This window comes from Natrix helvetica, assembly GCF_964273705.1.
Source record: "Natrix helvetica genome assembly, chromosome: 5".
Taxonomy (NCBI): Eukaryota; Metazoa; Chordata; class Lepidosauria; order Squamata; family Natricidae; genus Natrix; species Natrix helvetica.
Genome location: NC_138551.1, coordinates 57,067,080 through 57,094,556, shown reverse-complemented (window position 1 = coordinate 57,094,556; position 27,477 = coordinate 57,067,080). Strand labels below are relative to the sequence as shown.

Here is a 27,477-nt window from a genome sequence, read left to right as displayed (position 1 = left end):
CAGACTAGATAGGATTGAATTATTGTAGAAATAAGTAATAATCAGATATGAACACTTATTCCTAAAGGCCACCAAAACCATCTCATAATTTTTCAGACTTGGGGTAAAACATGAAACATTAAAATATTGCTTTAGATATCATTAGTATTTGAAACAAGAACTCTAAATGTCCACATCCTATTAATCTGTCCCATTTTGTTTGTTTGTTTGCAGATTTATTCTGGACAGCTCCTGAATTGCTTAGAATGGAGGAGTATCCATTTCATGGCACCCAGAAGGGTGATATTTACAGTTTTGCTATTATTATGAGAGAATTGATATACAATCATGAAGATGGTCCATTTCAAGATCAAAATAAGAGTGCAGAAGGTTCTCTTTTTTCTTCTTATTGTGATAAATTGTGACATTTATTCTGCAACATTGATAGGTAGAAAAATTTGTTTAGACACATACACACACAAACATTTATAATCTGTTTATATGTATGTATAGCGAGAGTATGTAATCCAAAAGTCCTTGGGAAGTATTATGTACTCATGTATGTCTGTAGCTAATCTACACAATATGTTTAACATTTTAAAAAGAATAGTATGCATCCCTATACGGAAGCTTATATCCGATTTTGAGATATTTCTACCTGAACCTGTCAGTTCAGATGACATGGTTCTATTTTTCCATAAGGACAACCATATTTTAAAGCCAAGTATTCATACACCAAGTATTCCAAATGAGCTGGTTTCTGTCTTTTATCTTTTTCCCTACATATTTTTCTTCTGATAAGAAGAAAAATATGTACCATTCCTCTACATGTCAGATTATGTCTTAGAATTTGTTTATAAAGTCACTGCTTGTCAATTCTTTATTTAGAATAATCTGAATCTCTTCAATAGATCTTTGCCTACTATGGGTGCAGCTAATCTTCCATTAAATAGTTAAACAAGTCTGTCCTACATTGATATGGTTCTTATGATCTACATGTGTTTCTTTTCTAAGCTGTGGGAGGTGTTGATCACAAATACAACATACACTGTTTTTCCCCAGGGATGCTATGACATCATCCAGTTCAATTTTTCCATTATATTTTTGTATGTAAAAAGAGGGAGATTGTTGTTTGAAAGTCAAACAACCCCCTCCCTCCTTTGTAAACAGTCTGAAAAAGTGCTTTCTCAAATCTGGCCATTGTGGTACTGAATTTCAGCAACAAAATTGGGAGCTATATTAAAAGGAGCTTGATTTTTTTTTTAAATAATAATAAAAGCCATTTGAAATGAGATGTACATATTATTATTGAAAATTATAGAACATTCAGGCCTGTTCTTTTCTTTTTTGTTCACACACCCTACCTAAGTATTCCACTCCCATTTCCTGGTTATTTTTTGAAAGAGAAAAAACTCAATTTTTGGGATGTGTTTTTTTTTTTAATGTTGTACGCCGCCCTGAGTCCTTTGGGAGAAGGGCGGCATATAAATCCAATAAAAACAAACAAACAAACAAACAAATTGCATTAATGAAAATTAGTTGCTTTGTTGTTGAATCTGCATCATTCTAGTGAATAAATGCATGACCAGATTCATCTGATCTACAAAACTTGATCCACGAATTGCAGTAAGCCAAAGCCAAGCTGTTAGATATTCAAACTATCTACCATGGTTTCCACCAAGGTCCTCTGTTCCGGTGGGAACAGATGTTCAATCCTATTGGTTGAGAGGTCTGACAGCTCCCTATAAAAGGGCTGCTGTCAGACCATGCAGTTGCTGGATTGTACATAGTTGTTCTGTTACAATAAAGAGCTGTTGTTGCCATAAGCCTGTGTCTGCCTTCTCAATACCCAATCTAACACAAGCAAATAGCATTAATGGCTTAGCAAGCATTTAGAAACAGTGAGATCTGAGATTTTAAATGCCATCCTCAAATTTGCCACTTCCTAAACCTGTGCTAAATTGTAAATGCAATTTGGTTGATTTTGCCTTAATGCAATCTGTTATTCATTTATTTGTCACATTAACATGGCAACCCATCTCACAAACAAGTGCCTTTGGGCAATGTACAAATAGTTATTACAGTTTAAGTCATGATTTATGGTTTGATATTTGACGAAAAGCAAAATGTGTAATATTTTGAGATCTTGCTGTGTTCATTAATTCCAGAAATAATAAAAAGAATCAAGGACTCTAAGTCTTCTGTTCCACTGCGACCTTCTATTTCAATAGATAAATGCAATTGTAAAATAACTGAACTTTTGAAGGCATGTTGGAATGAAAATCCAGAAAAGAGGCCAATATTCTCTGAGATAAAGACAGCACTAAGAGACGCCAGCCCTGATAGGTAAATTTTCTCTTGAAGCAAAAGTATCTCTGTTCACCATTATTCTTTATTTGATATTGAGGATGAAAATATTTCAAATATTAAAGTGTTGGTTTCTTAATGAAGATACCAAACACATAATGAAATAAAGATATATAGCTCAGCATTCTTACATGCTTGCCTCCCCCAAACCAAGAAATGGAGTTATTTGCAAAGAGGCATACAAAAGTTTATTATTTTTGTTTTATTTAAATGATTACTCAGTAGTTTTGTAGTGTTCTAGTATTAGTACATAATAATAATTAATAATGGATATTAAATCATGGATATATAGCCATCTTTGGAAACACTCTTTTGATAATGGCAACCCACTCCAGTATCCTTGCTAAGAACATTCCATGGACAGTACCAAAAGGTGAAATAATATGATGCTGGAAGATGAGCCTCTTAAATCAGTCAGAAGATGTACATAATGAACATGAATTTGAGCACTTTTATACGCTATTATCTGATTTTTAACTTGATAACTTATTGGGGAAAAAGTATCATCAATACATTTAGTTAAAACTACTGGAGAGTTTCAGTAGTTTTAATTAATTATTGTTGTGGTTATCAGAGCAATTTCAATCTTTAATAATCATACAGAATAGAGATTTGTAATGAATAGAAGTTCAGAAGCAATAGCACATTCTCCTACATTATACTTTTGTAGACTGGTAAAGTAAGTTTCATTTAATATTTGCTTTTTGAACACTTCTAAAAGCCATTTTAGTATCTTAGACAACATGGTTAATAAACTGGAAAAATATGCAAATCATCTGGAAGAAGTAGTTGAAGCAAGAACGACCTTATTATTGGCAGAAAAAAAGAAAACTGAAACACTTTTATCAGCCATGTTACCCAGGTAAGGGAAATCTTTCACTTTTTTTCTCCTTTCTTTCTGAGTAGATTGTCTACAGGTTTTCATCCTGCACAATAGGTCTAGCCCCAAGCTAAATTGACTCTCAATTTATTGTAGAATGTTTTTCGTTACAATCCCAGTTCTTTTCTGTTTAATAATTAAAAAGTGTAGATCACAGAGCAATCTTTACCTCAGAGATCTGAGGGGCATGAGGATGAATGTAAGAACAAATGCATTGGTAGACACTATCTTTACCCTTTACCCTAGAGAATTCTATTCATAGTACGTTCATTTGCTTTAAACTTTTATTTGGCTTTTTCATTTAAACGAAAGCGTCCTAATTTGCAGGTACAGTACTATAATTTTGCACAAATAAAATTGCAAAGTAAGAACAAACTATGATTTGGAATAGTAGAGCTGGATCTAAATTAGTGGCTATATTTATGGGCCACTGAAAGTGAGATAATTAGTTCAGTCACTCAATACCTGAAATCACGTCAATTCCATAGAATATGAAACAATTTGGATACATCTTTATAATGATGTATGTCTGCTTTGTGCAAAATGCATTGCAACAGAATCAGACAATGCTTACTTCTTACATATTAGAAATGAAACTTCTTTTTCACAACACTCCTAGGAAAAGGGAGACAGAAATATGAAAAATGTTCTCCATCTAGAATGAAGTCTCAAAATATCTTGGAATAAGGCAATGATAGTGGCAACTTACTTACAAAAGGGAAATGGTAATTCTAATTTTTCACCCTTTTTATAAAGAATCTAGATATACATGGCTCAAAATTAATCTCATTAAATCTGAATATGAAAGGTCCTTCATCCATGCTTCTGTTTAGCAGTTTAATCTTCCATATAGTAAACATCAGATTATTTAAAATCTTGGTAATAAACTTTCAGCTGAGATCTCCGCTGAATTGTGATGAGTACCTTTTTCTAGAAAAGGATGAGCAATTCAAAGCACACAATTTCCTTTCATGGTCTAGATTAGTCCTGGTCTAATTTCAATGCCTCCTACAATTATTTTGATTTGCTGCTCTCAAAAATTTATTGAATGAGGAGAAAAAGAAAAGAAATGCACAAAGTGCAAGAGGATAGACCCACCCACATTTAGTTTGGCTTCATCCAACTTTTTGCTCGGTTTGTCTAACAGTGACTTTAATTCCCCTTTCATTACTTTTGGCATGTGGTTCCCAATAGATTGTCTAATGTTTACCTAGTTCTGAAAAGTATTTCCCAGCCTGGGAACAGCTTTGGCAATTAAGCAAACTAAGACCATATGCACCGTTATCCTGCTACAGTAATGTACCAACTTACCCTCCCCTCCCCAACCTCCTCCATTCTCTTAAGCTGGTTGCATTATACAGGCACTAGAATGATTAAAAAAAATATTGCCACCACAATGGAGCATACAAAGAAGCTTCCTTTGAAAATCAATTGGTAGCTACGGTAGTATTCCTGTGCTGGAACCTGATCTTTTCTTTCCAATAAAGCTCATTTAGGTTAATTTATTAGATTTGCAGGTGGAAATTCTGACTTTTGCAGTACACACATTTTTTAAACAAATAACATTATTGCTGTATTGTAAAGCTATGGCTCAATTACATACTGTGGTAAATAAATCCAATCTTGAAGAATAAAGAACTATCTTGTTATGGAATGATAAATTGTATATAACTTGCATGTTTTTATGACTTTAAGAGTCTTGAATAGAGGCAGAATTTATCTCTCATCATTTATGTTCCAGTTTTATAGGAGAACAACTTGTTGCTGGAAAATCAGTGGAGCCTGAAAGCTTTGAATCAGTCTCCATTTTCTTCTCAGATATCGTCGGCTTCACTAAGTTATGCTCCTTCAGCTCTCCCTTGCAAGTCGTCACTCTCCTCAATGACCTGTATAGTCTATTTGATAATATCATTAAAATATATGATGTCTACAAGGTAGGGGGGAAATCCCCAATAAAGGATATTTTCATCATTCCTCTCAGGAGCTACGAAAAAATATCCACAATTTTCCATATATCATTATCTTTTTCTGAAAACTTTATCTGAGTTCTGCCTGTCTACAAGTGCAAATCATGACCTTTTTTTGTTTCTAGGTTGAAACTATTGGAGATGCCTACATGGTGGCTAGTGGCCTCCCCATTCCCAATGGGGCAAAACATGTCGAAGAAATTGCCACTATGTCTTTGCACTTTCTTAGTGCAATTATATCATTCAAAATCAGGCACTTGCCTAATGAGAAATTGAGGGTGCGAATTGGAATTCATACAGGTGAATAGCATAAATCTCTTTGGACTTTCAGATCTTAACTGAATTGACCTTTTGTGGAAATGAATTTATCATATCACATACTGCTCATTGGCACAGAATCAGCAAACACTTGCAATTTATTATTCTTCCTGATTTATGTTAGATAAACTGAGTTGGAAGTGTCCTTTAGACTTAAGCCAATACTGTTATATCCACCCCCCATTGCAAAATGTCCTTTAAGATAGAGATCTTTGATGAACTAAGAAGAATTGCTTCTTTTATTGGTTATAATTCATTATTGATCTCTCAGGTTGTTTGTTTTACAGGATATTAAATGATACAGTATAAAAATTCATTGCTTTGATTTTTTTCTGTCTGTGTTTTAGAAAGACATTACAACTTTTAAGTAAATCTTAGATCCATCCTGAGATATGTGATTGTGTTTCAGGTGGTGACAATATGAAATGAGTTAGAACATAACAGTATAGGTGGTACCGTGCTCAATAGCAGTAACTGTGAGAGGGATCTTGGAGTTCTAGTGGACAACCATTTAAATATGAGCCAGCAGTGTGCAGCAGCTGCCAAAAAAGCCAACACAGTTCTAGGCTGCATCAACAGAGGGATAGAATCAAGATCACGTGAAGTGTTAATACCACTTTATAATGCCTTGGTAAGGCCACACTTGGAATACTGCATTCAGTTCTGGTCGCCACGATGTAAAAAAGATGTGGAGACTCTAGAAAGAGTGCAGAGAAGAGCAACAAAGATGATTAGGGGACTGGAGACTAAAACATATGAAGAACGGTTGCAGGAACTAGGTATGTCTAGCTTAAGAGAAAGAAGGACTAGGGGAGACATGATAGCAGTGTTCCAATATCTCAGGGGTTGCCACAAAGAAGAGGGAGTCAAGCTATTCTCCAAGGCACCTGTGGACAGAACAAGAAGCAATGGGTGGAAAGTAATCAAGGAGAGAAGCAACTTAGAACTGAGGAGAAACTTCCTGACAGTTAGAACAATTAATCAGTGGAACAGCTTGCCTCCAGAAGTTGTGAATGCCCCAACACTGGAAGTCTTTAAGAAGATTTTGGATAGCCATTTGTCTGGAACGGTATAGGGTTTCCTGCCTAGGCAGGGGGTTGGACTAGAAGACCTCCAAGGTCCCTTCCAACTCTACTATTGTATTGTATTATTACATTTAATGCTTGAGAATTAATCTGGCTATTTGTTTCTGATTCTATTCTATTGTTTCCTATTCTATTCTTTCCTATTCTATTCGTTCCTATACCATTCTGTCCTGTCCTGTTCTATTCAATTCTATTCTAGAATGGAAATCATATATATCATATTAAGTAATGGTTTAAGTACTTTATAGTAAATGGAAGTGGGCTATAATTCATGCTTTATTAACTGCAATGGTTGTATTCACAAGCCAAAAATCAAAGAAACCATGATATGTCTTTGTATAATGTGTCAACCAGTCACTGGCTGAGGAATGGTAGTGAGGGATGGTAGTTCTTCTTGCCATCCTACTTCCAGATGTCTGCTGGTATCAGAGGCGTCAAACTCACACTGTCACGTTATCATCATGTGACATATCTCAACTCATCCCCCCTTTACTAAAACGGGGGTGGGAGTGGCAGCACATGAGGTATCTGGCCCATGGGCCACAAGTTTGTTCTATATATTCCGGGAAAGAATGGAGTTCTACATGTTCAAATGTGTACACAAATCTCATAGGAATAATCTCCATGAAACATCCATAAGGTTGTGATTATGTCTATCTGATGCTATAGTAGTAAGGATATAATTATTTATATGCAGTATTTCATCTATGTGCTATGTTACCAAAACAACTTTACTAGTATTATATAGGGAATGCATCAGGACGTTCTTTGCATTAAACTCGCCTGAACCATTCACATATTTTTTTTCAGAAAAGAGTTAGCTTCTGAACAAAATAAAAATTATCTTCTTCTGGGAAAACAAGATATTAGATTAAATGGATTTTTAATTGGATTCTATTTGACTCTTACTTTAGCCCTTCATACTAGCTGTGTAGTAGATGACTATAGTGGAAAGATAGTTAACCTGATCCATATTCTTAAGCATAGTTTTATACAACTTGCTATTATATTTAGAAAAATTATTTATTCAACAAATACTTTAGAAATAAGAGCATTCTGCAGAATAGGAAAACCACTATAGTTGGGAAAACAAAATATATGTAAAAGCTACTTATTCCAATATTCAGAGCAGATGCCCTAAAATTCATTTTTTCTATATTTCAGTAAGAAATAAAGCATGACAGAATCTTGTATGCCTTTTATTTGTGGCTGAAATAATTTTTGATCTTTGTCATTCCAGGCCCTGTTGTTGCAGGAGTAGTAGGCATCACAAGGCCACGCTATTGTCTTTTTGGAGACTCTGTGAACACAGCCTCACGGATGGAAAGCACCAGCTTACGTATGTTATCATTTGTTAGAAACAAAATAAAAGGCTGATGTTATACACACACACACACACACATGCACGCACGTGTGTGTGTGTGTGTGTGTGTGTGTGTGTGTGTATATATATATATATATATATATATATATATATATATATACATACATACATACATTCATACATACATTCATACATACATACATACATACATACATACATACATACATACATACATACATACATAGTTTTTTCGTAGATTATCACAGGTGTAGGTATGCTGGTCTTGTTGTATTCGGGTCTTTTCCCTTGTAAGATTGATATTGTCTTGGCAACATTTCGGCGAGGTCTCACTCGCCATCTGCAGGCTGGTGTTTTCTTTTGTATTGTAACGACCTGGATGGTGGGTGGAGTTCGTTTGTTGACTAGGGCTGGTTTCCAGATGTCTGGTAGGTGGGAGGTATTGTCACGTTTATTCATGTTGTGGGGGTGTTTCTCTATTTCGATGGCTTCCATAAATATTCTCTTGTTGAAGTGTTCAGTTTTGAAGATTAATTTGGTTCCTTCAAAATCAATTTCATGTCCTGTTGCTTTAAGGTGCTGGAAAAGGGAGGAAGTTTTTTCTTTTTTTCTGACTGCGTTCTTGTGTTCTGCAATACCTCCCGCCTACCAGACATCTGGAAACCAGCCCTAGTCAACAAACGAATCCCACCCACCACCCAAGTCATTACAACACAAAAGAACAATGGACACACAGCCAGCACCTCAGCCACACAGGATGATACGAAGCAACCAACCAATCTACAAACATCAACTCCATCTACCAATCAGGATGCAACTACACAGCCAATCAACCCACTTACAGCAACAAAGCCAGCACTCCACCACCACCCCACCAAGATTCATAGAAAGACGACAGCTCCGACCACTCCTTACTTGCACAAGCACGAAGCCGAAAACACCAGCCTGAAGATGGCGAGTGGGATCTTGCCAAAACATTGCTAAGACAATCTTAATCTTACACGAGGTTGTGACACTATATATATATATATATATATATACACATACATACATACATACATACATACATACATACATACATACATACATACCATATACCATATATATATACCATATATACCAAAAATATGCCATTTTATTATTGCAGCCTGTTGTCAGAGTGTGCACAGTAGTTTATAGGTGTATAAATGGATGGCAGTAATAGCTAATTATAAAATTCTTATACTGCTGAGAAGTTGCAGAGAAAGAGTATTATTTTTGTGCTCAGGTAGTGTCATCCATCCCACTTACTTAATTAGCAAATAAAGACTCCTGCGTCGTTTCCCCTCCAAGTCTTAAGAGAACAAAGTGATTACAGATTAGAGCAGGCCGAGTCCGTCAGCTTGGTGTTAAGGCAATGCAATTAACTTCCCCTTTTCCCATGGCCACCCCTCACCCCCCATTATCAGTCAATGTCCAATTAAAAGTTCTCAGGTTCTTTTAGAAATGGACCCTGAGTTTGCACCTTTCCCATCTCCACATTCCTTTTGCTAACCTTGTGCTTGTTTGATGTTCCTCGGAATCAGGGCTGCTTCAAACCCCACCCCCACCCCACAAACACCCACATTCCAATCTCTATCCCTCCTGCCATTGCTTATGTCAAGCTGGCGAAAGATCCAATGTGAGGCAAGCAGCAGAGTGACAGCTATGACAGGTAGAGAAAACATCTGGTTGCTCATTATTAGAAAAAAAGAGAAAGAGTCTAGATTAATTCTTAAATATGAAGACCACCTGAATTGCAATCAGCTTGACCCTAATTTGTAATTAAGAGTTAATAGATAGGAGGAAATGTTATTAGACAATACTTTTTAAAGTAGAATACTTTCAAAAACTTTATATCAGTGCACTTCCAGGGAAGCTATGGCAGACTGAAGATGTGGATAAATTACTGAAGTTTGTATTTGTCTTAAAGGAGAGGGAATAATTTCTTTACATACATTTTTCTTTATTATTATTTTTTCTTTTTCTGTGTACTTTTTCCTTTTTTGTATTTATAAACGTTAATACATAATAGCTGTCTCCTCCATTTCTTAGCTCTGCAAATCCATGTTTCTAATACCACAGCAAATGCTCTTCAAAGAATTGGTGGTTATAATTTGCAAGAAAGAGGAACTATAAGAATAAAGGTATGCCTTTCATAGACTCAAAGAATACTCTAGCTGAAAAGAGGGGAATGGATTAGAAGAATAAATTATTAAAGGGAGATTTAGCAAGCCAGAATGCAATATATTCTAGCTTATCCCCCCCTATAGTTAAATGTTATGTGGAAAGCTTTCGACAGTGTGTAATTTTGCGATACTATTAAACTCCAGCTTTCATCAGAGCTAGTCAGCATTGTTAAAATTATGAAAGACAATGGGAACTGCAGCAATATTGAAAATGTCATATTGCCCATCCCTATCTCAGGGCTTTAATATTACAACCATTTGTTGATTGATCTATGCTTTGAACAATCACTACATTACAATTATGCCTTTTCAGTACAAAACCATGCATGCACCCAAATTGATGAGCTTTGTTTGAGAGATAGTAAAGTTTTCATTAACTCTAGCTTGGTTCTTTGGTTCTTTAATGTAGCCTAGAAACCTGGGTCTCACTCAACTAGGTTTGACCTACTTTAGTATTTTTAGGAAATCAGATTGCCAGATATTGACACTTTGTTGGACCGTTTAAGCAGGGAAGATCCAAAATAAACATTAGAGAAATGATTGTAAATCCGAAATATTGAATGGCTTTTCAGAAGCAGTCTTCTTATGAAGAAAGATTGGGATAGTGAAAAGCGGCAGACCCAGGATTGCATTTTTTCCATTTCTTCCTCATTACCTTTCCTTAAAGGAATACTTTTACTCATGCTAAATGCTAATCCTTTCTAAAAAGCTGGCAGTCTTCTAGGCCGGGAATCCCCAACTCCCAAGCCATAGCCCACTACCGGCTGTGGCCTATTTGGAATTGGGCCATGCGAGTGGCTGGCCAAAGAATGTGTGCACACGTGCAACTCAACTTGTGTGAGTGGCGGGCAACAGGCACTCACATGCATGCACCCTAGCCTGCCGCTCATGCGGCCTAGTTCCACTCTACGCCTCCCTCCCCCCACCACGCTGGGTCAAGCCACAAACTTTTGTGATTCACTGTTCTTTTCCAACATTCTGTAGTTATGGGTTTTGATACTTACCACATATGAATAACTTTGCTTTTGATGATATATAAAAGAGCTTTGTTTTGGTTTATTGCTAGGGTAAAGGACAGCAAAGGACTTTTTGGCTGAAAGGAAAAGCTGGATTTGACATGCCACTACCAGATTTCAACAGCAAGTTTCAACCACAGCTGAAGGGAAATGAGGAGGCAGAATATGTAGCTAAGGACTTTACTTGATCTAAATGTATTAACTCAATGTGATCTCCTAGTACTTAGACATTTAGTAAAAACACTTGTCTTTCTCCATGTTTTTTAACTGTTAATTTAATTTTAATGTTTGACATTTATCTTTATATTTAATTTGTATTGCTGTTTAGTCTATAGTTTGGACACTTTATATTGTAAACTATCTTAATTGTCAAACCGGTAGAAAGGAGGGAAATCTATCTAATAGATTTCGTTCAAAGAAGGTGCTTTGATGTAAATGGGAGCATAGCACAATACCTTTCTGGAGCTCTGTAAAGTTGCTTTTTCTGTGTTCACATGGATGGCTTCTGCAGTTGCTGCACACTCGTTAAAAAAACCCCACCATGGCTGATTTAAACACTTGTAGGCTTTATGACCTACATTTGGTCCAAACTTTGAAATATCGTTGGGGAATAGTATCTGAAACAGCACAGTTCTTCTAAATAGTAATATCATATTAAACTAATTCTTCATAGTCATATTGCTACCTTTTGGACAGACAATTCAAAACAAGTATAAGGCTGCTTTTCTTCCATAGGGCTAGAGCTTTTTTAGGCATTTATAAGCTTACCATCTTCTAGAATTCACATTTGTTCCAAACCTAAAGTTTACATTATCAAAGAATAGACCCATAAATCCCATTTAAATTAAAAAGAAATACCCATTGGCAAGTAGTAGGATATTTTTTTTACCTTAAATTTCTCTTTTCATCCACTGTTACCATTTCTATATAAGTGCATCACAAGGGAACTGTCACAAAGCCTCCTATTGCTTATTGAATAGCATATAGTATATTAAAAAGTTCACTTTTTACACTAGTATAAGAAATGCTGTAGTGCCGTGCGTATTGTCTGTGTAGATGTTTTTGTATTTTTAAAAAATATATATAATTAGCAAAATGCACAACTAAGGAAATAGTCTAGTGAATCTCATCAGGCACAATGTAACTTATTGACACATAAGCAAGCGCTCCTTGAGGATTAACAATATCTACTTAGAAATAAATTTATTGAAATGTGTGTTTTATTGCATAGTACAGATGTTACTTCAGAATAGAATTTGTATGAGAAACAAAGCAATGCAAGACGAAGTAGAAAAATCTAAAGCTAATTATCCCATAAAGGTGCTTTCTCAAAAAGGCAACAGGACTTTCTTGGTTTGTTTGAGAACATTTCACTTGTCATCCAAGAAGCTTCTTTGGGACACCTTATGGCAATCATGACCTGGGTGATTGAAAATCTTCATAGACATAAAGCTATTTATCTTTATTTTATATATTTTAAAAAAAGATAAAATCTAAATATTATTTCTGGATTATTTTAAAATATCTCACTGATGTTTAGTTTAAAGAAAAGCATGGTCATTTTAGTATATTAACATATTTTCCTCCTGCCCTCATTCAAATTTCATTCTTCATGTTATATTGCCGTAAGAATATAAGTTGCTTCAGATATTGTGGTTCTAGTATTCTAACAAAATATATCAGCCAGTTCATTTTGTAATCTATGATTGATTTTAAAAATGACATATTCCTTTGTCTAATATAATTATTAAATGTAGATAAAGCACATGAATCAAAGTGATGGTTTTCTTAATCTTTTTATTTTCATTTGTCTATTTTTAAAAAGTTTATATTGTAGTTTGTATATTAGTTCAGAAAAGTCATTTTGATTGTTTATAAATGGGATTGTGTAATTATTTCCTTTTTATGTTCTCAAGTATATGTTTATTCTCTTGACCAAAATACTGTTTTAATAAATGGGTGTAATGTATATCTTTCAGCTCATCAGTTACAGCCCAATAAAGTATTTACTGAGTATAGAGATTAAGGAATATTCTAGACATTGCAAGCTTTTATTCAACTTTAAATATTAAACTTCAATCACTTTCTTAAATGATTATTTCTAAAAGCTGATGATGGTGGTCCTAAAGAGAAATGCAACTTGGAACAGAAGTCCTACTTATTCACCAAATGTTATATATTCAATTATTACTGGTACTCTCAGGAAGACTACAATACAATTGTGTATTTTTTAAGAAGCTTCTATGGGCATAATCATTCATCTGAAGGTAGATAGGAACCGTGTCTTTTGTCATTTGTATGATTTGTTGTATAATTATGGTCTATAAATCATGGTTTATGGCTTAATAAGATATGTGAATTCAGTCAGTGTCCTCAATACAAATATACTTTACTCAAAAATAGACAGTGGTCTTGGTTGCACACAAGGTTTCTCTAACATAATATACAGAAGCCAAGATCTAATTCTAGTACAATATTGGTGTACATTGATTTATCCAGACATTATTCTGCTAACCCAACTATTCTCTATTGGAATCTTTAAGAAACTGTATTAGCAATAACTATCTTATTTCTGCAAAGTGATTTTCTTGCTAGTCCCAATATTTAAGAGATAGATGCTTGGTTCAGGTAGTCAAAATTAAATAAAAGGTTGCCTTTTTTCTTTGGACTAACATTTGAGGGGGAAAAACAGTTGTAAATAATATTAAATATCTTTATTCTCTTGCTCAGAAAACAAGAAATGTATATTAAGAAAACACATAATTGAATACAAATCACTATTATTCTTAGATCTCATTTTATGCAAAATTTTGAAGTACCTTTTTGTAGCAACAGAGAACCACAGTATAATAATTAACAGTTGAAGCTGTATCAGATATTATACTGAAACGACACAAATTCCAAATAGCAGGAGTAAATGGAAAATAACTGTAAAGGAAAGAAACAGAAAGAATATAAGTCATTAGCAACTGTCACCGCACAGTCTCTACCACTCACATCCTTTTACGTTCTTGTACTTTCCAAAGTATTGTAAAGATTTATTTCTCATTCGTTTTTATTTTTGTACCTTCAAACCAATATAGAGTCCAGATAACCCTCTCCCTGCAGCTTTTGGGGCAAGATTTTTAGAAGTAATTTGCCATTTCTTCCTTGGTTTCCTCCTTACTAGGGTTGACAGAGAGTGAGTGGCCCAAAGTCACTCAGTTGGTTTTGTATCTAAGGTGGAAATAAAACTCGTAGTCTCCCAGTTTCTAGCTCAGTGCCTTAATCACTATTCCAAACTGGTTTTCATAGTGAAGATACACATTATTTATTATTGTGTTTATTTATTTGAATGAAAAAATATATCCAGTGGTATCTAGGTTCTATATGGAAGGCTATGGGAAATGTAGTAAGCCTGGATTCTGGACAATATCTGGGGTCTGTTTCTTGCTCACTCTCTGAAGGACTGCAAACAAAAGGCAATTTTTAAAGGATATGAAAAGATTACCATAATTTATTTTTTGTTTTTATTTGTATTTTTAAAACATTTTCTACAAAAAAAAAAAAAGATGGCTTTGGAAAGCAAACATCTATCATTTCCATACTTAACCTTCTCCTTAAAAACCTTGCAAAATAACTGATTCCATTACAGTACTAACTTTCAGCACCGGAATGGATGTTTTTTGGTAGTGCAATTTCAGCCAATTTTTCAGAATGTCTAGGTGAGAGGTTACAGGTAGGAATCAAGATCATTTGCAACACCTACTGCCATTTCCCCTGCCAATTTTGAAACAAATAACCAGCAAACAAAACATTGTCCATTTTATTTCCACATTTTGTGATGCAATCTTGAGTAGCATATAGCAATTTAAGAACTTATATACCACACTATGATGCTTTACAGCACTCTCTCAGTGGTTTAAAATGTCGATGTATTGCCCCAAACAATCTGGGTCCTCATTTTACTGATCTCGGAAGGATGGAAGTCTGAGTCAGCCTCAAGCCCATCAGGTATGAACTCCTAACTGTGGGCAGGGTAAGATAACAATCTTCATTTGTTATCTGTTAGGATTGTTCAATATTTTAGGTTTGGTTTTGAAAAGTTGCTTCACAATTTGCAGGAATGTGAATCCACCATCTGATTAAAAGAACTGCACTTGTTCCCAAGATCTATCAACATATGTCAGTGACTCAGTGAAACAGGTATATAACTCAAGAAGTTGGCAGGTGATGCCTATAGGCTCCCACGTATGCTGAAGCAACTTTTCAGTTTCAAACTGAAGCATTACACAGCCCTATTATCTGTATAGTATTAGCTGGATCACAATTAATCTTTTAATTATAGTATTTCTAAATTCTACCTGAAAATGTGTAACTCCTGGATAACCCTTTACCTATGTGAAATAAGAAAAAAAGTCTTAGATTATTAACAAGTTATATAATTTTTATCAATGCAAGCTACATCAATTCTAAAAAGGATGGCCTATTCCAGTGATGGCGAACCTATGGCACGCGTGCCACAAGTGGCACGCAGAGCCATTTGTCAGGGCACGCGAGGCGCTGCCCTGTCAGCTGGCCAGCGCGCATGCGCATGCTGGTTAGCTGAGTTCACCTTTTTAAAAGCTATTTTTCACCTTCCCCAGGCTCCAGAGGGTTTATAGGAGCCTGGGGAGGGCGAAAAGAGCCTCCCCCGCCCCCCCGGAGGCTTCAGGGACCGTCCGGAGACTTCCGGGTTGCTCGGAGGGTCGTTTTAAGCGTTCCAAAGGCTTCAGGGACCGTCCGGAGGCTTCCTTGACGCCTTCGGAGCGCTTAAAACGATCCTCCGAGCAAACCGGAAGTCACTTCCGGTTTGTTCGGAGGGTGCTTTTAAGTGTTCCGAAGGCTTCAGGGAAGCCTCTGGACGGTCCCTGAAGCCTCCGGAGGGCCTCTGGGGGGGGCGGGGGAGGCTCTTTTCGCCCTCCCCAGGCTCCTATAAACCCTCTGGAGCCTGGGGAGGACGAAAAAAGCATGTAAAAATGGGGGGGTCACGCGTTGTGCACGCATGCGCACTGGGGGGGTTGCGCGTTGCATTATGGGTGCGGCACACCCGCACATGACCCACCTGCACTCCCCCCACTTGTGGCACACAAGCCAAAAAAGGTTCACCATCGCTGGCCTATTCAGAAAATTTGAATAGCTGAATTTGCAATTTTATTTTAAACAATGTTCAGGGTGGCTGATCATGACATTTCCTAGTTCAGAGTAAACAAAATATCTCAAACAGCTCATCTCAGTCATCCCTACAAACAACTTTCTGAATTTAAAAAATACTGTAGCTCTTATTACGACTCATTACAATAAATTTTTTCCTTAGCTAATTTGACTTGATCAAGCTTGCTAATCCACTGTTTTTTATGCTATAAGGTTTATCTTAATTTCATCTTTCAGGATTCCTCCAGATCTTGGAATGCATCTGAAGGTTGATCATAATGTTCCACATTCAGTTTAAATGTTCTCTGTTTCTGCCTTAATCAGAAAATCAATTGAGATATAGCCAAGTCAGAATGATACAGTCAGGATAAGGCTAGGCTGCATCCCACTGCTGATATTTATAGTTTATTTGTTATATTTATTTTTCCTTCTCAGAAAAATTCAGCAGTCTTCCAAGTGAAATGTGAGCTTCCATTTGCTCTTTCCAGTCTACTCTGGCCCTGAGTAAGCATTGTTTATTATGAAATATTCTATTCAGGAAAGGAAAAATAAAATTGACTTCACTACTGATGCATATAATGGTGGAACAGTCTGAGAAGAACAGAGCTGGTGATCATCCAACTGTTTCCAACATAGAAGGAAGAGTGGAAAGTGAGAGGGGAGGATATAGTAAAAGTGGATTAGGGAATAAAGGTGGGTGTGAAGTGTGTAGCAAAGTATCTCTGTGTGGGTGTGTTTTGAATGATATACTTACATGGATAAACAATGTGAATTTGAATATGTAAGTGACTGAGTGTGGCAATTCTTTTCATCTCAATGAGTGTGGCAATTCTTTTCAAGTCTCTTCTAGTAAAGCATTCTCACTTTTATTAGAAACATTAGAACTTACTATTCACAATGAATTCTGCAATTAAAATGCCACCTGTTTGCTCCATATGTTCTTTCCGTTTTGCACATGCCTTAAAAATAGAAAAAAATAGTTAAAATAGTTAATCCTAGTTTATAAAAAGTATGTAACCTAAGTAGCTATAGAACCCAAAGAAAAGAATAACAACAAAAAGACAAATTATTTTCTTTAGCCAGCCAAATATAATGCAGATTCCCTTCCCTTAAACATTTTGAGAGCATTTTTGCAGATCTTTAGCAACAATTCCATGGAATAAAGTTAAGATAGTAACCTCGCTCTTGATATATTTGGTGAGAATTATGTGCCATTAAAGAGCCAGTTTCGTATATTAGTTAAAACATCAGGATAGAAACTGAGAAACTGCAAGTTCTAGTCCCATATTAGGCACAAAAGCCAGATAGGTGATATTGGGCCAATCACTTTCTCTCAGCCCTCGAAAAGAAGCAATGGCAAACCACTGAAAAACTATGCCAAGATAACTGCAGGGAGTTGTCTAGGCAATATTAAGAATCAGACACAACTGAACAGAAGGGGAAAAAAGGGCCACTATCCCTTCTTGTGAATTATCTGAGATATTGAAAGAACTCAGCAACCCTGAGAGCAACATTATCATGGGTAGAAGTTCCTGATGGGGTCAAGAAGGATGAGGTAAAGCTACAAACAAACAATAGTAAGAGTGATTGAAATGAAGCAGGGATGAAGGAGAAAGCAAAGCCAAAGCATTTTTCCATTGTTATCAAGAAAACAGTATGGATCTCTCTAAAATTTTACTAGTTAGAGATATATAACTGAATGCTCCACATTCAGTCACATGCGTTGACATATAAGTCAATGAACACAATGCCTTCTGCATAATAATTTTTATAAAGAGAATCTCAGATCCAAACTTCAGAAATCATAGGCAAGGCCATATATGTAGAACTGTCACAAACACTAAATTCCAAATAAATGGTAATTCTTGATGGGACACAAAATATTTATCATACCCAGATAACTTCTAAACAGTATAGGGCAACACTATCACAAACAATGCATTAGCATACTCTATTGAATATCACAAATTATTCCTTTCCATTTTTTACTCATAGATGAAGCTTACATTTACATGGATGAAGTTTACATTGTCTTACAATAAAATTGTACAGCGGATTAGTCTGAGATATTGCTTTTATTCTAGCAGCCATCAGACTTAGCAAAGGCATGTCACCATGATACTTCTGTGTCCAAATCCAAGATTTGCAGAAGCATTAAAGCAATCCTCAGATCCACCAACCAATATAATTTTGGTGTATTCAATATCAAGTCTGTAATCTCCCAGCAAAATTACAAGATGGAGTATAGAATTTGAAATATAACATATCTCGAAAGCAGAAAGGCTTAGGCTTTTAATGTAAGTCATAACAAAAACAGAAATGGTTTTAAAACTGATTTAATATTGTATTGAAATATTGGACCAAAATCCATATTTACACTGGATTCCTTTTCAGATTCATGTATGCTGTTGAGAGTCTAGATTTGATTGTTAGCTATTATTTAAAGAACTTACCACAGGGCAAAAGAACTTTTCACTATCACACACATAAGTTTCACAATGTAGCCACACTTTGGAAAGTTTGGGAATATTCTGGAACCGAAATGCGTTAAATTGGAAGGTGGCTCGATTATTTTTGCCATTTTCATGTACTAAAATGGAGTCATCCGTTGCACACCTATACAAAAGAAATAACAGATATTATTAAAATGTGGAAGAAACAGATGAGATATAAATAAATAAATAAATAAATAAATAAATAAATAAATAAATAAATAAATAAATAAATAAATAAATAAATAAATAAATAAATAAATAAATAAATAAGATATACTTAACCAGTGGAGTATCATCTCATGTGAATAAACCTGATTGGGTGGAGAGAGTGAATGAATAACATACCCCTTAGTTATCAGAGGCCACTGGATTTGGTAGAAATATTCTGAGGAGGGAGTTGCCCAGCAATTGCTCAACACTACTTTAAATCTGCAAAAGGGCAGAGAGACATGAACACTGACAGAACAACAATATCATGCTGGGAGCCATGCATATAAAAAAAATCATACCTATGACTTAAGCCTTTGGCTTCCACTCCAGCAAATACATCAGAGCCAATTTCTGATGTATCAACAATGAAAGGGGCTTCCTTCTCGCTTGAAAACTTGGCATTCTGAGATTTAAAAAACAGGGTAACCTTATTTATTTATTTGTTTGTTTGTTTTTGCTGCAGGAGAACTGCAGGAGCAGCAAATACTTTCTCAGAGTATTTTTGGCAGCTTAAGTTTCATAACAGCAAGCATGCATTAAAAATATATTAAATAATTAACTTTCTGCTGCCCTTTTGTGACATGAAACTCTGCTTAAGGACAGTATTGCTTTCTACGGTGTACAGCCAAATGATGAGATCTTGTTTGCTGCTTGACCTGAAACAACTGATGTAATTCTCACTTATTGTGAAAACACACATTGCAACATAATTGAAACTGAGCAAGCCATTTTATACCTTAGAAAATGATACAACTACTTCCCTTTTGAAGTAGTATGTTGATTCAAAATAAATTAAACAATCAACTATTGTTTTGAATTCCTTTTGAATTCCTTTAAATTTTAAGTTGTGTTCTTTTGTTAGTTCACTCTGCTTAATGGATGGTTCCAGTCAGCAAAGATCAACCCAGACTCCTGTAGACCTCAAGATCAACAGATGCTTACATAATAATTTAGTAAGCTTTTATTTTAGATATGTTAATGCTTACATAATAATTTAGCAAGCTTTTAATTTAGATGTGTTAGAAACAGAATTTCAGTATTAGTGAAATATTACCCTGGAGCACAGCTGGGTTGCTACTGGTTCGCACCAGTTTGGGCAAACCGGTAGTGGAAATTGCAACTGGTTCGCTGAACTGGTAGGGATGGCAGGCTCGCAAAGCCCCCAAACTGGTTGCCACAGCATGGTTTTTTTTTGACATTTTCAATGTTCTGCGCATGCGCAGACCTGTTTACAGGCAACTATGCATGAGCACAGAGTGCACACAAATCGTACACGCACTGAACATGCAGAAAGGCTGGCAGAAACCCATCTCTGCCCTGCAGTACACAAGAAAATATCAGTTATCTCACCTGTTTATCTCCACAATAAAAAATTCAAAACTATAATGATATCTAATTTCTTAAATAATTCAGAAAAAAATCTAGGCCCTTTTCAGTCATCAGAGATGGGACAAAGGGACATGAGAACGTTTAAGTAACATGCACTGAGATATACCAAATTTTGAGGAGAAAAGAATTCATACAAATGGAAAAGAATATTCAACCCAACCCTTCTAACTTGTTTCGTGGGTTTTTAATAGCTTCTTGCACCACTAGTGGTGAACATTAAAATGAAGAACCGCGGCTGGTCCATAGTTTGGAAATGCAAATATACAAACTATGATGCACACTGCATAGCATACTATTAATATACAGTGATATATAAACCACAAAGATTGCATTAGGTATCGCACTGACAAGTCACTTGGTCATTTTCACCTTCCTCAAATAGTGAATTTGGTAGAAATTGGAGTTCATAAACTTGAACACTTTGCACCATTTAATCTTGGGGATTACTAAGGAGTAATTAGAAATAGTACTACTATTGAAGAGACTACCTCTTGAGCATCTTTTCTTTATGTTTTGCCTTTCTTGAATACTGATACTATTTGTTTTTATCCTTCAACCTGCTTCATGCAAGAAAAACCGAGTACTTTTTTCTCTACTATAAAATAGAAAACACATATAATTAGGATTTCTATTCAACTGAAGAAGCTTGTTGGATGAAAAGTGAAATATCTTCAAGGAAAAACAAAGGAAGTCCAGTTGCCTTTTGAAAAAATACCTTTGGGACAACGGTTACCTGAGTGGCTGATAATCTCCACAGACAATTTCTACTGAAGCACTTGCTCTTTTTTTTTTTTACCTGAAGCAGCTAAATTTGCTTACTTCTAGTCACATATGCATGTTCAGTAAATACACAATGGTAAATGAATTACAATATTGCATACAACAGGTTGGGTAACTATACTACATCACATCATTTCAAACAACATATCTTTAAATAAGCAATATGTTATTTGGCTATGTGTCATGTAACTCTGTGGCTCCAGTCTTGGCTTGAATTAAAGATATGACTTCCACTGCATAATAGTAATCAAAATAACCATAACACATCTTCTTTAAAATGAAGAAAGTTATAAAATTAATAAACATAAGCATACATATGCATATATGTTTATTATCAGTCAAGGTCTAGAATATCAAATGATGACTTATGTGAATGAATCTGATTTTCATAAATGAAAGTAAGGAGGAAAAATGTTTTCCTAATGATCTTCCATGATATCTTGCCAATAATAATAATAATAATAATAATAATAATAATAATAATAATAATAATAATAATAATAATAATAAATATTTATTTCTTAGCCGCACCCTCTCCCGAAGGACTCGGGGCGGCGTACAATAAAACATAGGAAATAAATATATAGACAAACATACATATAACAAAAACGTATACCAAGACATATACAAGGAGGAGGTAAGCTGATGAATAAAAACAATTAAAAACACAATGTTTAAAAACCCCTGATAGAATACAATTAAAATACCCCAAATAAAAAACCCGTCAGGAGCGATATAGTTGGATCAAAGTTGAGCCAGGCCAGCTACTTGAAATAGGTGGGTCTTGAGCTTTACACGAAAGGAGCGGAGGTCAGAGGTATTCCTAATATCCGGGGGGAGGTCATTCCACAGGGCTGGGCCCGCCACAGAGAAGGCTCTACTCCTAGGCGCCGCCCCCCGGCACTGCCTGGTGGACGGCACCTGGAGGAGACCCTCTCTGTGCGAGCGGATTGGTCGCAGGGATGTATGGGGCAGAATACGATCCCGTAAGTAACTAGGTCTGAGCCATGGAGCGCTTTGAAGATCGTTATCAAAACCTTGAAACGCACCCGATAGACCACAGGAAGCCAGTGCAGCTCGCGCAGGAACGGTGTCACATGGGAGTACCTAGTACTCCCCATAATTACCCGCGCGGCTACGTTCTGGACCAACTGTAGCCTCCGGGTGCATTTCAAGGGAAGCCCCATGTAGAGAGCGTTACAATAGTCCAAGCGAGACGTCACCAGCGCATGAGTGACCGTGCGTAAGGCGTCCCGGTCCAGTAGGGGGCACAATTGGCACACCAGGCGAACCTGGTGGAACGCCCCCCTTGCCACGGCTGTCACATGGTCATCCATGGACAGCCGGGCATCCAGGAGGACGCCCAAATTGCGCGCCCGCTCCACGGGGGCGAGTTGGATGCCCCCGATGGCCAATGATGGAATTAATTGGCTGAACCGGGGAGCCGGTACCCACAGCCACTCCGTCTTGGAGGGGTTGAGTTTGAGTCGGTTGTCATCCATCCATACCCCCATATGCAGAAATTTACAAGATGGTACCTGTGAACCGAAAGCCTCATAGAACCCTCAATAGAAATAAATCACTTTTAGCTATAATTTGATAATATCACTACTTGAGAGTTAATATATGAAGATGATGATTAATAACGCACATCATTTATAGCAGTGTTGGTGAACCTTTTCAGCACCAAGTGCCGAAATGGAAGTGCATGCGCATGAGCGCACACCCATGTGCTGGAAACCAGAAGAGCAGCCGCCTAGTGTGCATGTGCATGCCGGGAATATGATATTCTGGTTTCTGGTGCATGCATGCACAGTCGCCACCTAGTCTTCCAGTTTCTGTTATGCATGGGCGTGCAAAGATGGTCTGGCCAGTGTGCATGTGCATGCCGGACACTGAAATATAATCTTCCCGGCATGCACATGCACACCGGGTGACTGCTCTTCCTGTTTCCGGCACTCCCACGCACATGAAGACTAGCCTGCCGGCACGCTGGAACCCAAAAGAGCAATGGGTGACGGCTCGCATGCCCAGAGAGATGGCTCTGCATGCCACTTCCAGCATACGTGCCATAGGTTCGCCATCCCAGATTTATAGCAACATTTATGAATCTACAAAGATCTGAAAAATAAAGTTTGCTAGATGATATTTTAAAGCAGTATTTTTAGTCGTATATTCTACATTATATGTATATTTTATAAATATTCACTGAATTTGAGCAAATACACAAGAAACTTAGCTTTTTCAAGTTACTATCAAATCCTTGTCTTATTCACTATACGACCGAGAAATTTACTGAGCAATCAGCTTATACACTATACTTACAGAATAGAAGTTGAGAGACAACTGGCTTTCAAAGGAACCGGCACTGCCATTCTTCACATGAACAGTTGCTACCCTAAAATAGGCAGAAAATGACACAGAACTGATTCCTATGTTATTGAAAATAGAGTGAAACATATGCTAGAAGATTGAATTCCAGTGAATTGGGGCAGTGTTACCTTTGGTCAAACGCAGCATGGTTCACCAGATAGTTTGCCTGGTATGTGCAGGTAAATGAATAATTGACAGGTTGGCTTTTCACAATGACAGTGCTATCATTGGAACTGATAGAGTTATAGAAATGATAAACAGGGTTTTTAAACTGCATGGGAAGAAAAAGATGCAAATGCGATTTTAGTTTAAATGGTTCTATCATTAGTTCTAAATCTGTTGAGTTTCCAACCATACAGAACCAAGGCATTTCACAAGCCCACAAATGCACAAGAAATAAGCCCAAGTTTGCTTTCTAAAGCCCATGCCTCATATATCCACTTATTTAAAATAAATTTTAAAATTTAAGATTTATTTTAAATAAATGCATTTATTTTAAAACATTTGTACGGTATATCAATTTCCATTAAAAATATTGAAGCACTTGATAATAAAACTAGAACAAAGCAAGCAGTAAGTTAAACACAACTAACAAAATTATACAGTAACACTTTATATTAAATATGAAAATAAATTAAACAATAAAAGAGTAACGGACAGTAAAAGAATCCTCTGTCTCTTAGGCTCAATCAATATCACTGCTCAGGGTGAAACAATACAGAACACAAGGCAAGAAGAATTTATTCAGCCAAGTTCTTTTAACATTTAGTGTTGCAAAGAGTTTATTATTTTGTACTTCTATTTTAATGATGTTTTATTTGTAAGTTTCCCAGGACTGTTGAGTGAAAGGCCACCTTACATAGTTATAATATGTGCTTGGTGTCCGCCAGATGGCAGCAATGGCAAACGGAAAGCTAATACTTTGCTGTCTATATTGGTTGTCTGGATTTTTAAAGCATTTTTATATGCTTTATTTGGTTTAATATATATTTCTTTGCTTTCACGAAAAAAAAAAGTTCACCAAAAAAAATACAAAGAACAACAATAAAGAAAAATAGAAAAAAATCATTATTAAACCAATGGAAAGTTATTTTTTAACAGTTTTATTTTATTCAATAGATTAAAATACAAAATACAATAGAAAAAAATAATTAAACAGTGACAAAACAAAATTAAACAAAAACACTGAAAAAAATTTGAATTAAAAAAAAAGACAAAAGCACATTTGTAAGCAGAACAATAAACTTTGCTCAAAAGGGATCATATTTCTTTGTGTCAATAAAGTATGAACATTTATTGTGAATCCAACTCTGTAAGTTAGATTTCCAGTTCAGATATTGCAACCTTAAACATATCCGCATAAAATACTGTAACACAGAACGGGGTATGCAACATTTTTTCTTGGCTCTCAATTACTGATAGATGGTATGGAAACAGATGGAAAATTAAGAATATAGTCTAGCCTTAATTCTGGTATGGGTGTACATTACATATGTGTAAGCATCAGCCCTCCGACATTTTAGGTGTACATTTGAAATAAATAAAATAAAATAGTGTTATTAATAAAGGTGCAATAGGGAAAAAGAATTTACATCAAACATGTTCTTTAGTGCCTTTAGATAACACTGCTGTAACAAATGGTATTGCTAACAGCAATGCGGAAAACTAGTTGTGAAGTTGATATACCTTTGTGGTACTTGTCAGATAAAAAACCAATTTGTTCATATCTACAATATATAGTATGTTTAGTCCCTTTCCTTCTTTTACTAGGCATTGGATATTCAAATCCTGAGTGTAGCTAAAATGTCACCGCAAGGAATGACAAGGAATGACTTTGACTTTAATATAAATGCAAATGAATTAGTTATCTTTAGCAATGTTGAAAATATAAAGATGCTGGAAAATTTGTATGAATTCTTTTTCAAATGTATAAATGTATATTACTTTGATAAAATCTTGGGAAATATATCCCACTCCAAACATACCTCACACAACTATAAACATGTATGGAAAAATGGAATGGTAACAAATTAGCTACTTACATCTGATTGTGTTCCACAGTATGATTTGTTTTGGGGTGACAAATCTGGGATGGTAAATTGATAGTATCCTGCATCGTGAATTCCATTATAGCAAATCCCTCCAAGTGCCAATTGATTAACTTCCCATCCATATGGACATTCTGGGATTTTTGTAATAATTGTTTTAGGGTAACAATATACCAAAATCACATCTAAAGCACACACACAAAAAAGACAATACATTTATGCAGCAAAGTTCTACTTTCAAAATCAAAGGAAGTAATGGTCAAGTTTGATTACAAACTTGAACTTTGATTCAAAATAAGTTTTTCAGTATCTTCCACTATTAGTTTCTACTATTAATACCACAATAAGCAATTCAAACTGTATTCTAATGCCTTTGGGCATTGAATAAGACAACATTATTGCAAATATGAGAGCTAAAGGCAACAACAGAGTCTGCATATCTTAAGTAGTCTTCTCTCATGCTTAGAAATTAAAGAAACATAAACATGCAAATAGGATTAGTAATATCTACAATTTATGACTTCTTTTTATGGCAAACTATTAGCCACATCTTACAGTATCTTAATTTTACAAACATGGTTACTGTTCACATTCTACTTTAGCCTTATAGCCATACAGACATAATTTAGGCCAAGATCAATTGTGTGTTTTCTCTTTACATGATGTACAGGGTCACAACACAATAAATGTTTAGGTGTTGCAAAATTCACCCCATTCATTGCTCTGGAAATTATTCTTGGCTTTTTTTTGCAATGAATAGGACTTGTTTTCACATGTCCTTGAAAAGAAAAAAGTAACCATTCCTTTACGCACAAAGTTATGTTTAACATATCAGGTATGGAATAATAGTAATAAAATATATAATATAATAATAAATATATAAAATAATAAAATAAAATAAAATAATAAAATAAAATATGGCAAATTGTGGTTGCAATGGCTTCTACTCAAATTTAGGTCCTTCATGTAAGATCTCATTGACTTCAGTGGGACATTTAAACAATAAAATTAACTGAACTTAAATTTGGGGGTTTTGTATCCTTTATAAAATGTTATTAAATCCCATACATCATTATCATTCTACATGAATAGCTCCAAACATAAGATATGGTATGTTTCTGTTGACCATTTTTGCTATCATTTTTGAACAGGCATGTTGCAGATATAGCTAGATTATCTTTAATAAAAAAACAATTATTTTACCTGCTTTATTTGGACTACAAGGAACTGAAAAACCTCTAGTCAAGATGACCCACAGTAGAAAAACCAGCATCATCATTCTCCAAAAGATATGTAAATAATAGGAAAAGAATTTGCTTTTCTATAATGCTGTAGATCTCGGGAATTCACTTTTGCATGTATTTCAAGTGCCTGACCCAGAACAATATATAAAAATTGAAATCTTCCACTCTGAAACTTTATTTTGGTTCCTAATAAAAAGCAAAAATGTAATAATCATGTTTAAACTTTTTTTTAAAAAAATGAAATTTCTCTTTTAAAGTAGATGCAGCATCCTAGCCACAATATCCTAGCATCAATACGCTAGATGAAATAGCCAAGGAGGAGGAGGAGTAGAAGGAAAAGAGATGGAGTAAATCAGCAAGTTTTTTTAAAAAATCTATGCATTAACAGTACAATTTTAATTCCTGAAATTAATTTCCTTATTCACTATATGCTTACCTTTATCATACTTATATCACTGACAACCTAGTTATGCTATGATTTCTCATTTTGCCCCCTGGATTTTTTATTATGAATATTAATATTATTCTATTGACAAAGTATAATTCTCATTAAAAAGAAATTGCTCCAGCACTTTTCTACCAAAATAATTATGTCACTTGCTGCA

General features: G+C 35.5%; 2 protein-coding genes across 7 annotated transcripts in view; one reads left to right on the top strand and one right to left on the bottom strand.

Moving 5' to 3' along the window:
- Positions 1 to 11,349, top strand: part of LOC309392635 (guanylate cyclase 2G-like) — a gene marked incomplete at both ends in the record, with an annotated part of 40,289 nt that extends 28,940 nt beyond the window's left edge. The window contains 7 exons of the mRNA XM_081954065.1: positions 2,148 to 2,325; positions 3,068 to 3,208; positions 4,968 to 5,160; positions 5,319 to 5,493; positions 7,837 to 7,935; positions 10,012 to 10,103; positions 11,212 to 11,349. Of these exons, the coding sequence (XP_081810191.1) occupies positions 2,148 to 2,325; positions 3,068 to 3,208; positions 4,968 to 5,160; positions 5,319 to 5,493; positions 7,837 to 7,935; positions 10,012 to 10,103; positions 11,212 to 11,349 (1,016 nt within the window). The remainder of the gene's footprint in view (positions 1 to 2,147; positions 2,326 to 3,067; positions 3,209 to 4,967; positions 5,161 to 5,318; positions 5,494 to 7,836; positions 7,936 to 10,011; positions 10,104 to 11,211) is intronic.
- Positions 11,350 to 12,384: 1,035 nt separating this feature from the next.
- TECTB (tectorin beta) overlaps positions 12,385 to 27,477 on the bottom strand; it is a 28,027-nt gene continuing 12,934 nt past the window's right edge. For 4 of the 6 annotated variants that reach the window (XM_081955430.1, XM_081955431.1, XM_081955429.1 and 1 more), the window contains 10 exons: positions 26,832 to 27,058; positions 25,623 to 25,813; positions 23,709 to 23,851; positions 23,533 to 23,632; positions 19,338 to 19,441; positions 19,111 to 19,257; positions 18,787 to 18,949; positions 17,223 to 17,292; positions 15,505 to 15,537; positions 12,385 to 14,089 (listed from right to left, as the gene is read on the bottom strand). In XM_081955430.1, the coding sequence (XP_081811556.1) occupies positions 14,040 to 14,089; positions 15,505 to 15,537; positions 17,223 to 17,292; positions 18,787 to 18,949; positions 19,111 to 19,257; positions 19,338 to 19,441; positions 23,533 to 23,632; positions 23,709 to 23,851; positions 25,623 to 25,813; positions 26,832 to 26,907 (1,077 nt within the window). In that variant the 5' untranslated portion in view covers positions 26,908 to 27,058 and the 3' untranslated portion in view covers positions 12,385 to 14,039. The remainder of the gene's footprint in view (positions 14,090 to 15,504; positions 15,538 to 17,222; positions 17,293 to 18,786; positions 18,950 to 19,110; positions 19,258 to 19,337; positions 19,442 to 23,532; positions 23,633 to 23,708; positions 23,852 to 25,622; positions 25,814 to 26,831; positions 27,059 to 27,477) is intronic. The other 2 variants (XM_081955433.1, XM_081955434.1) reach the window with 2 other exon arrangements.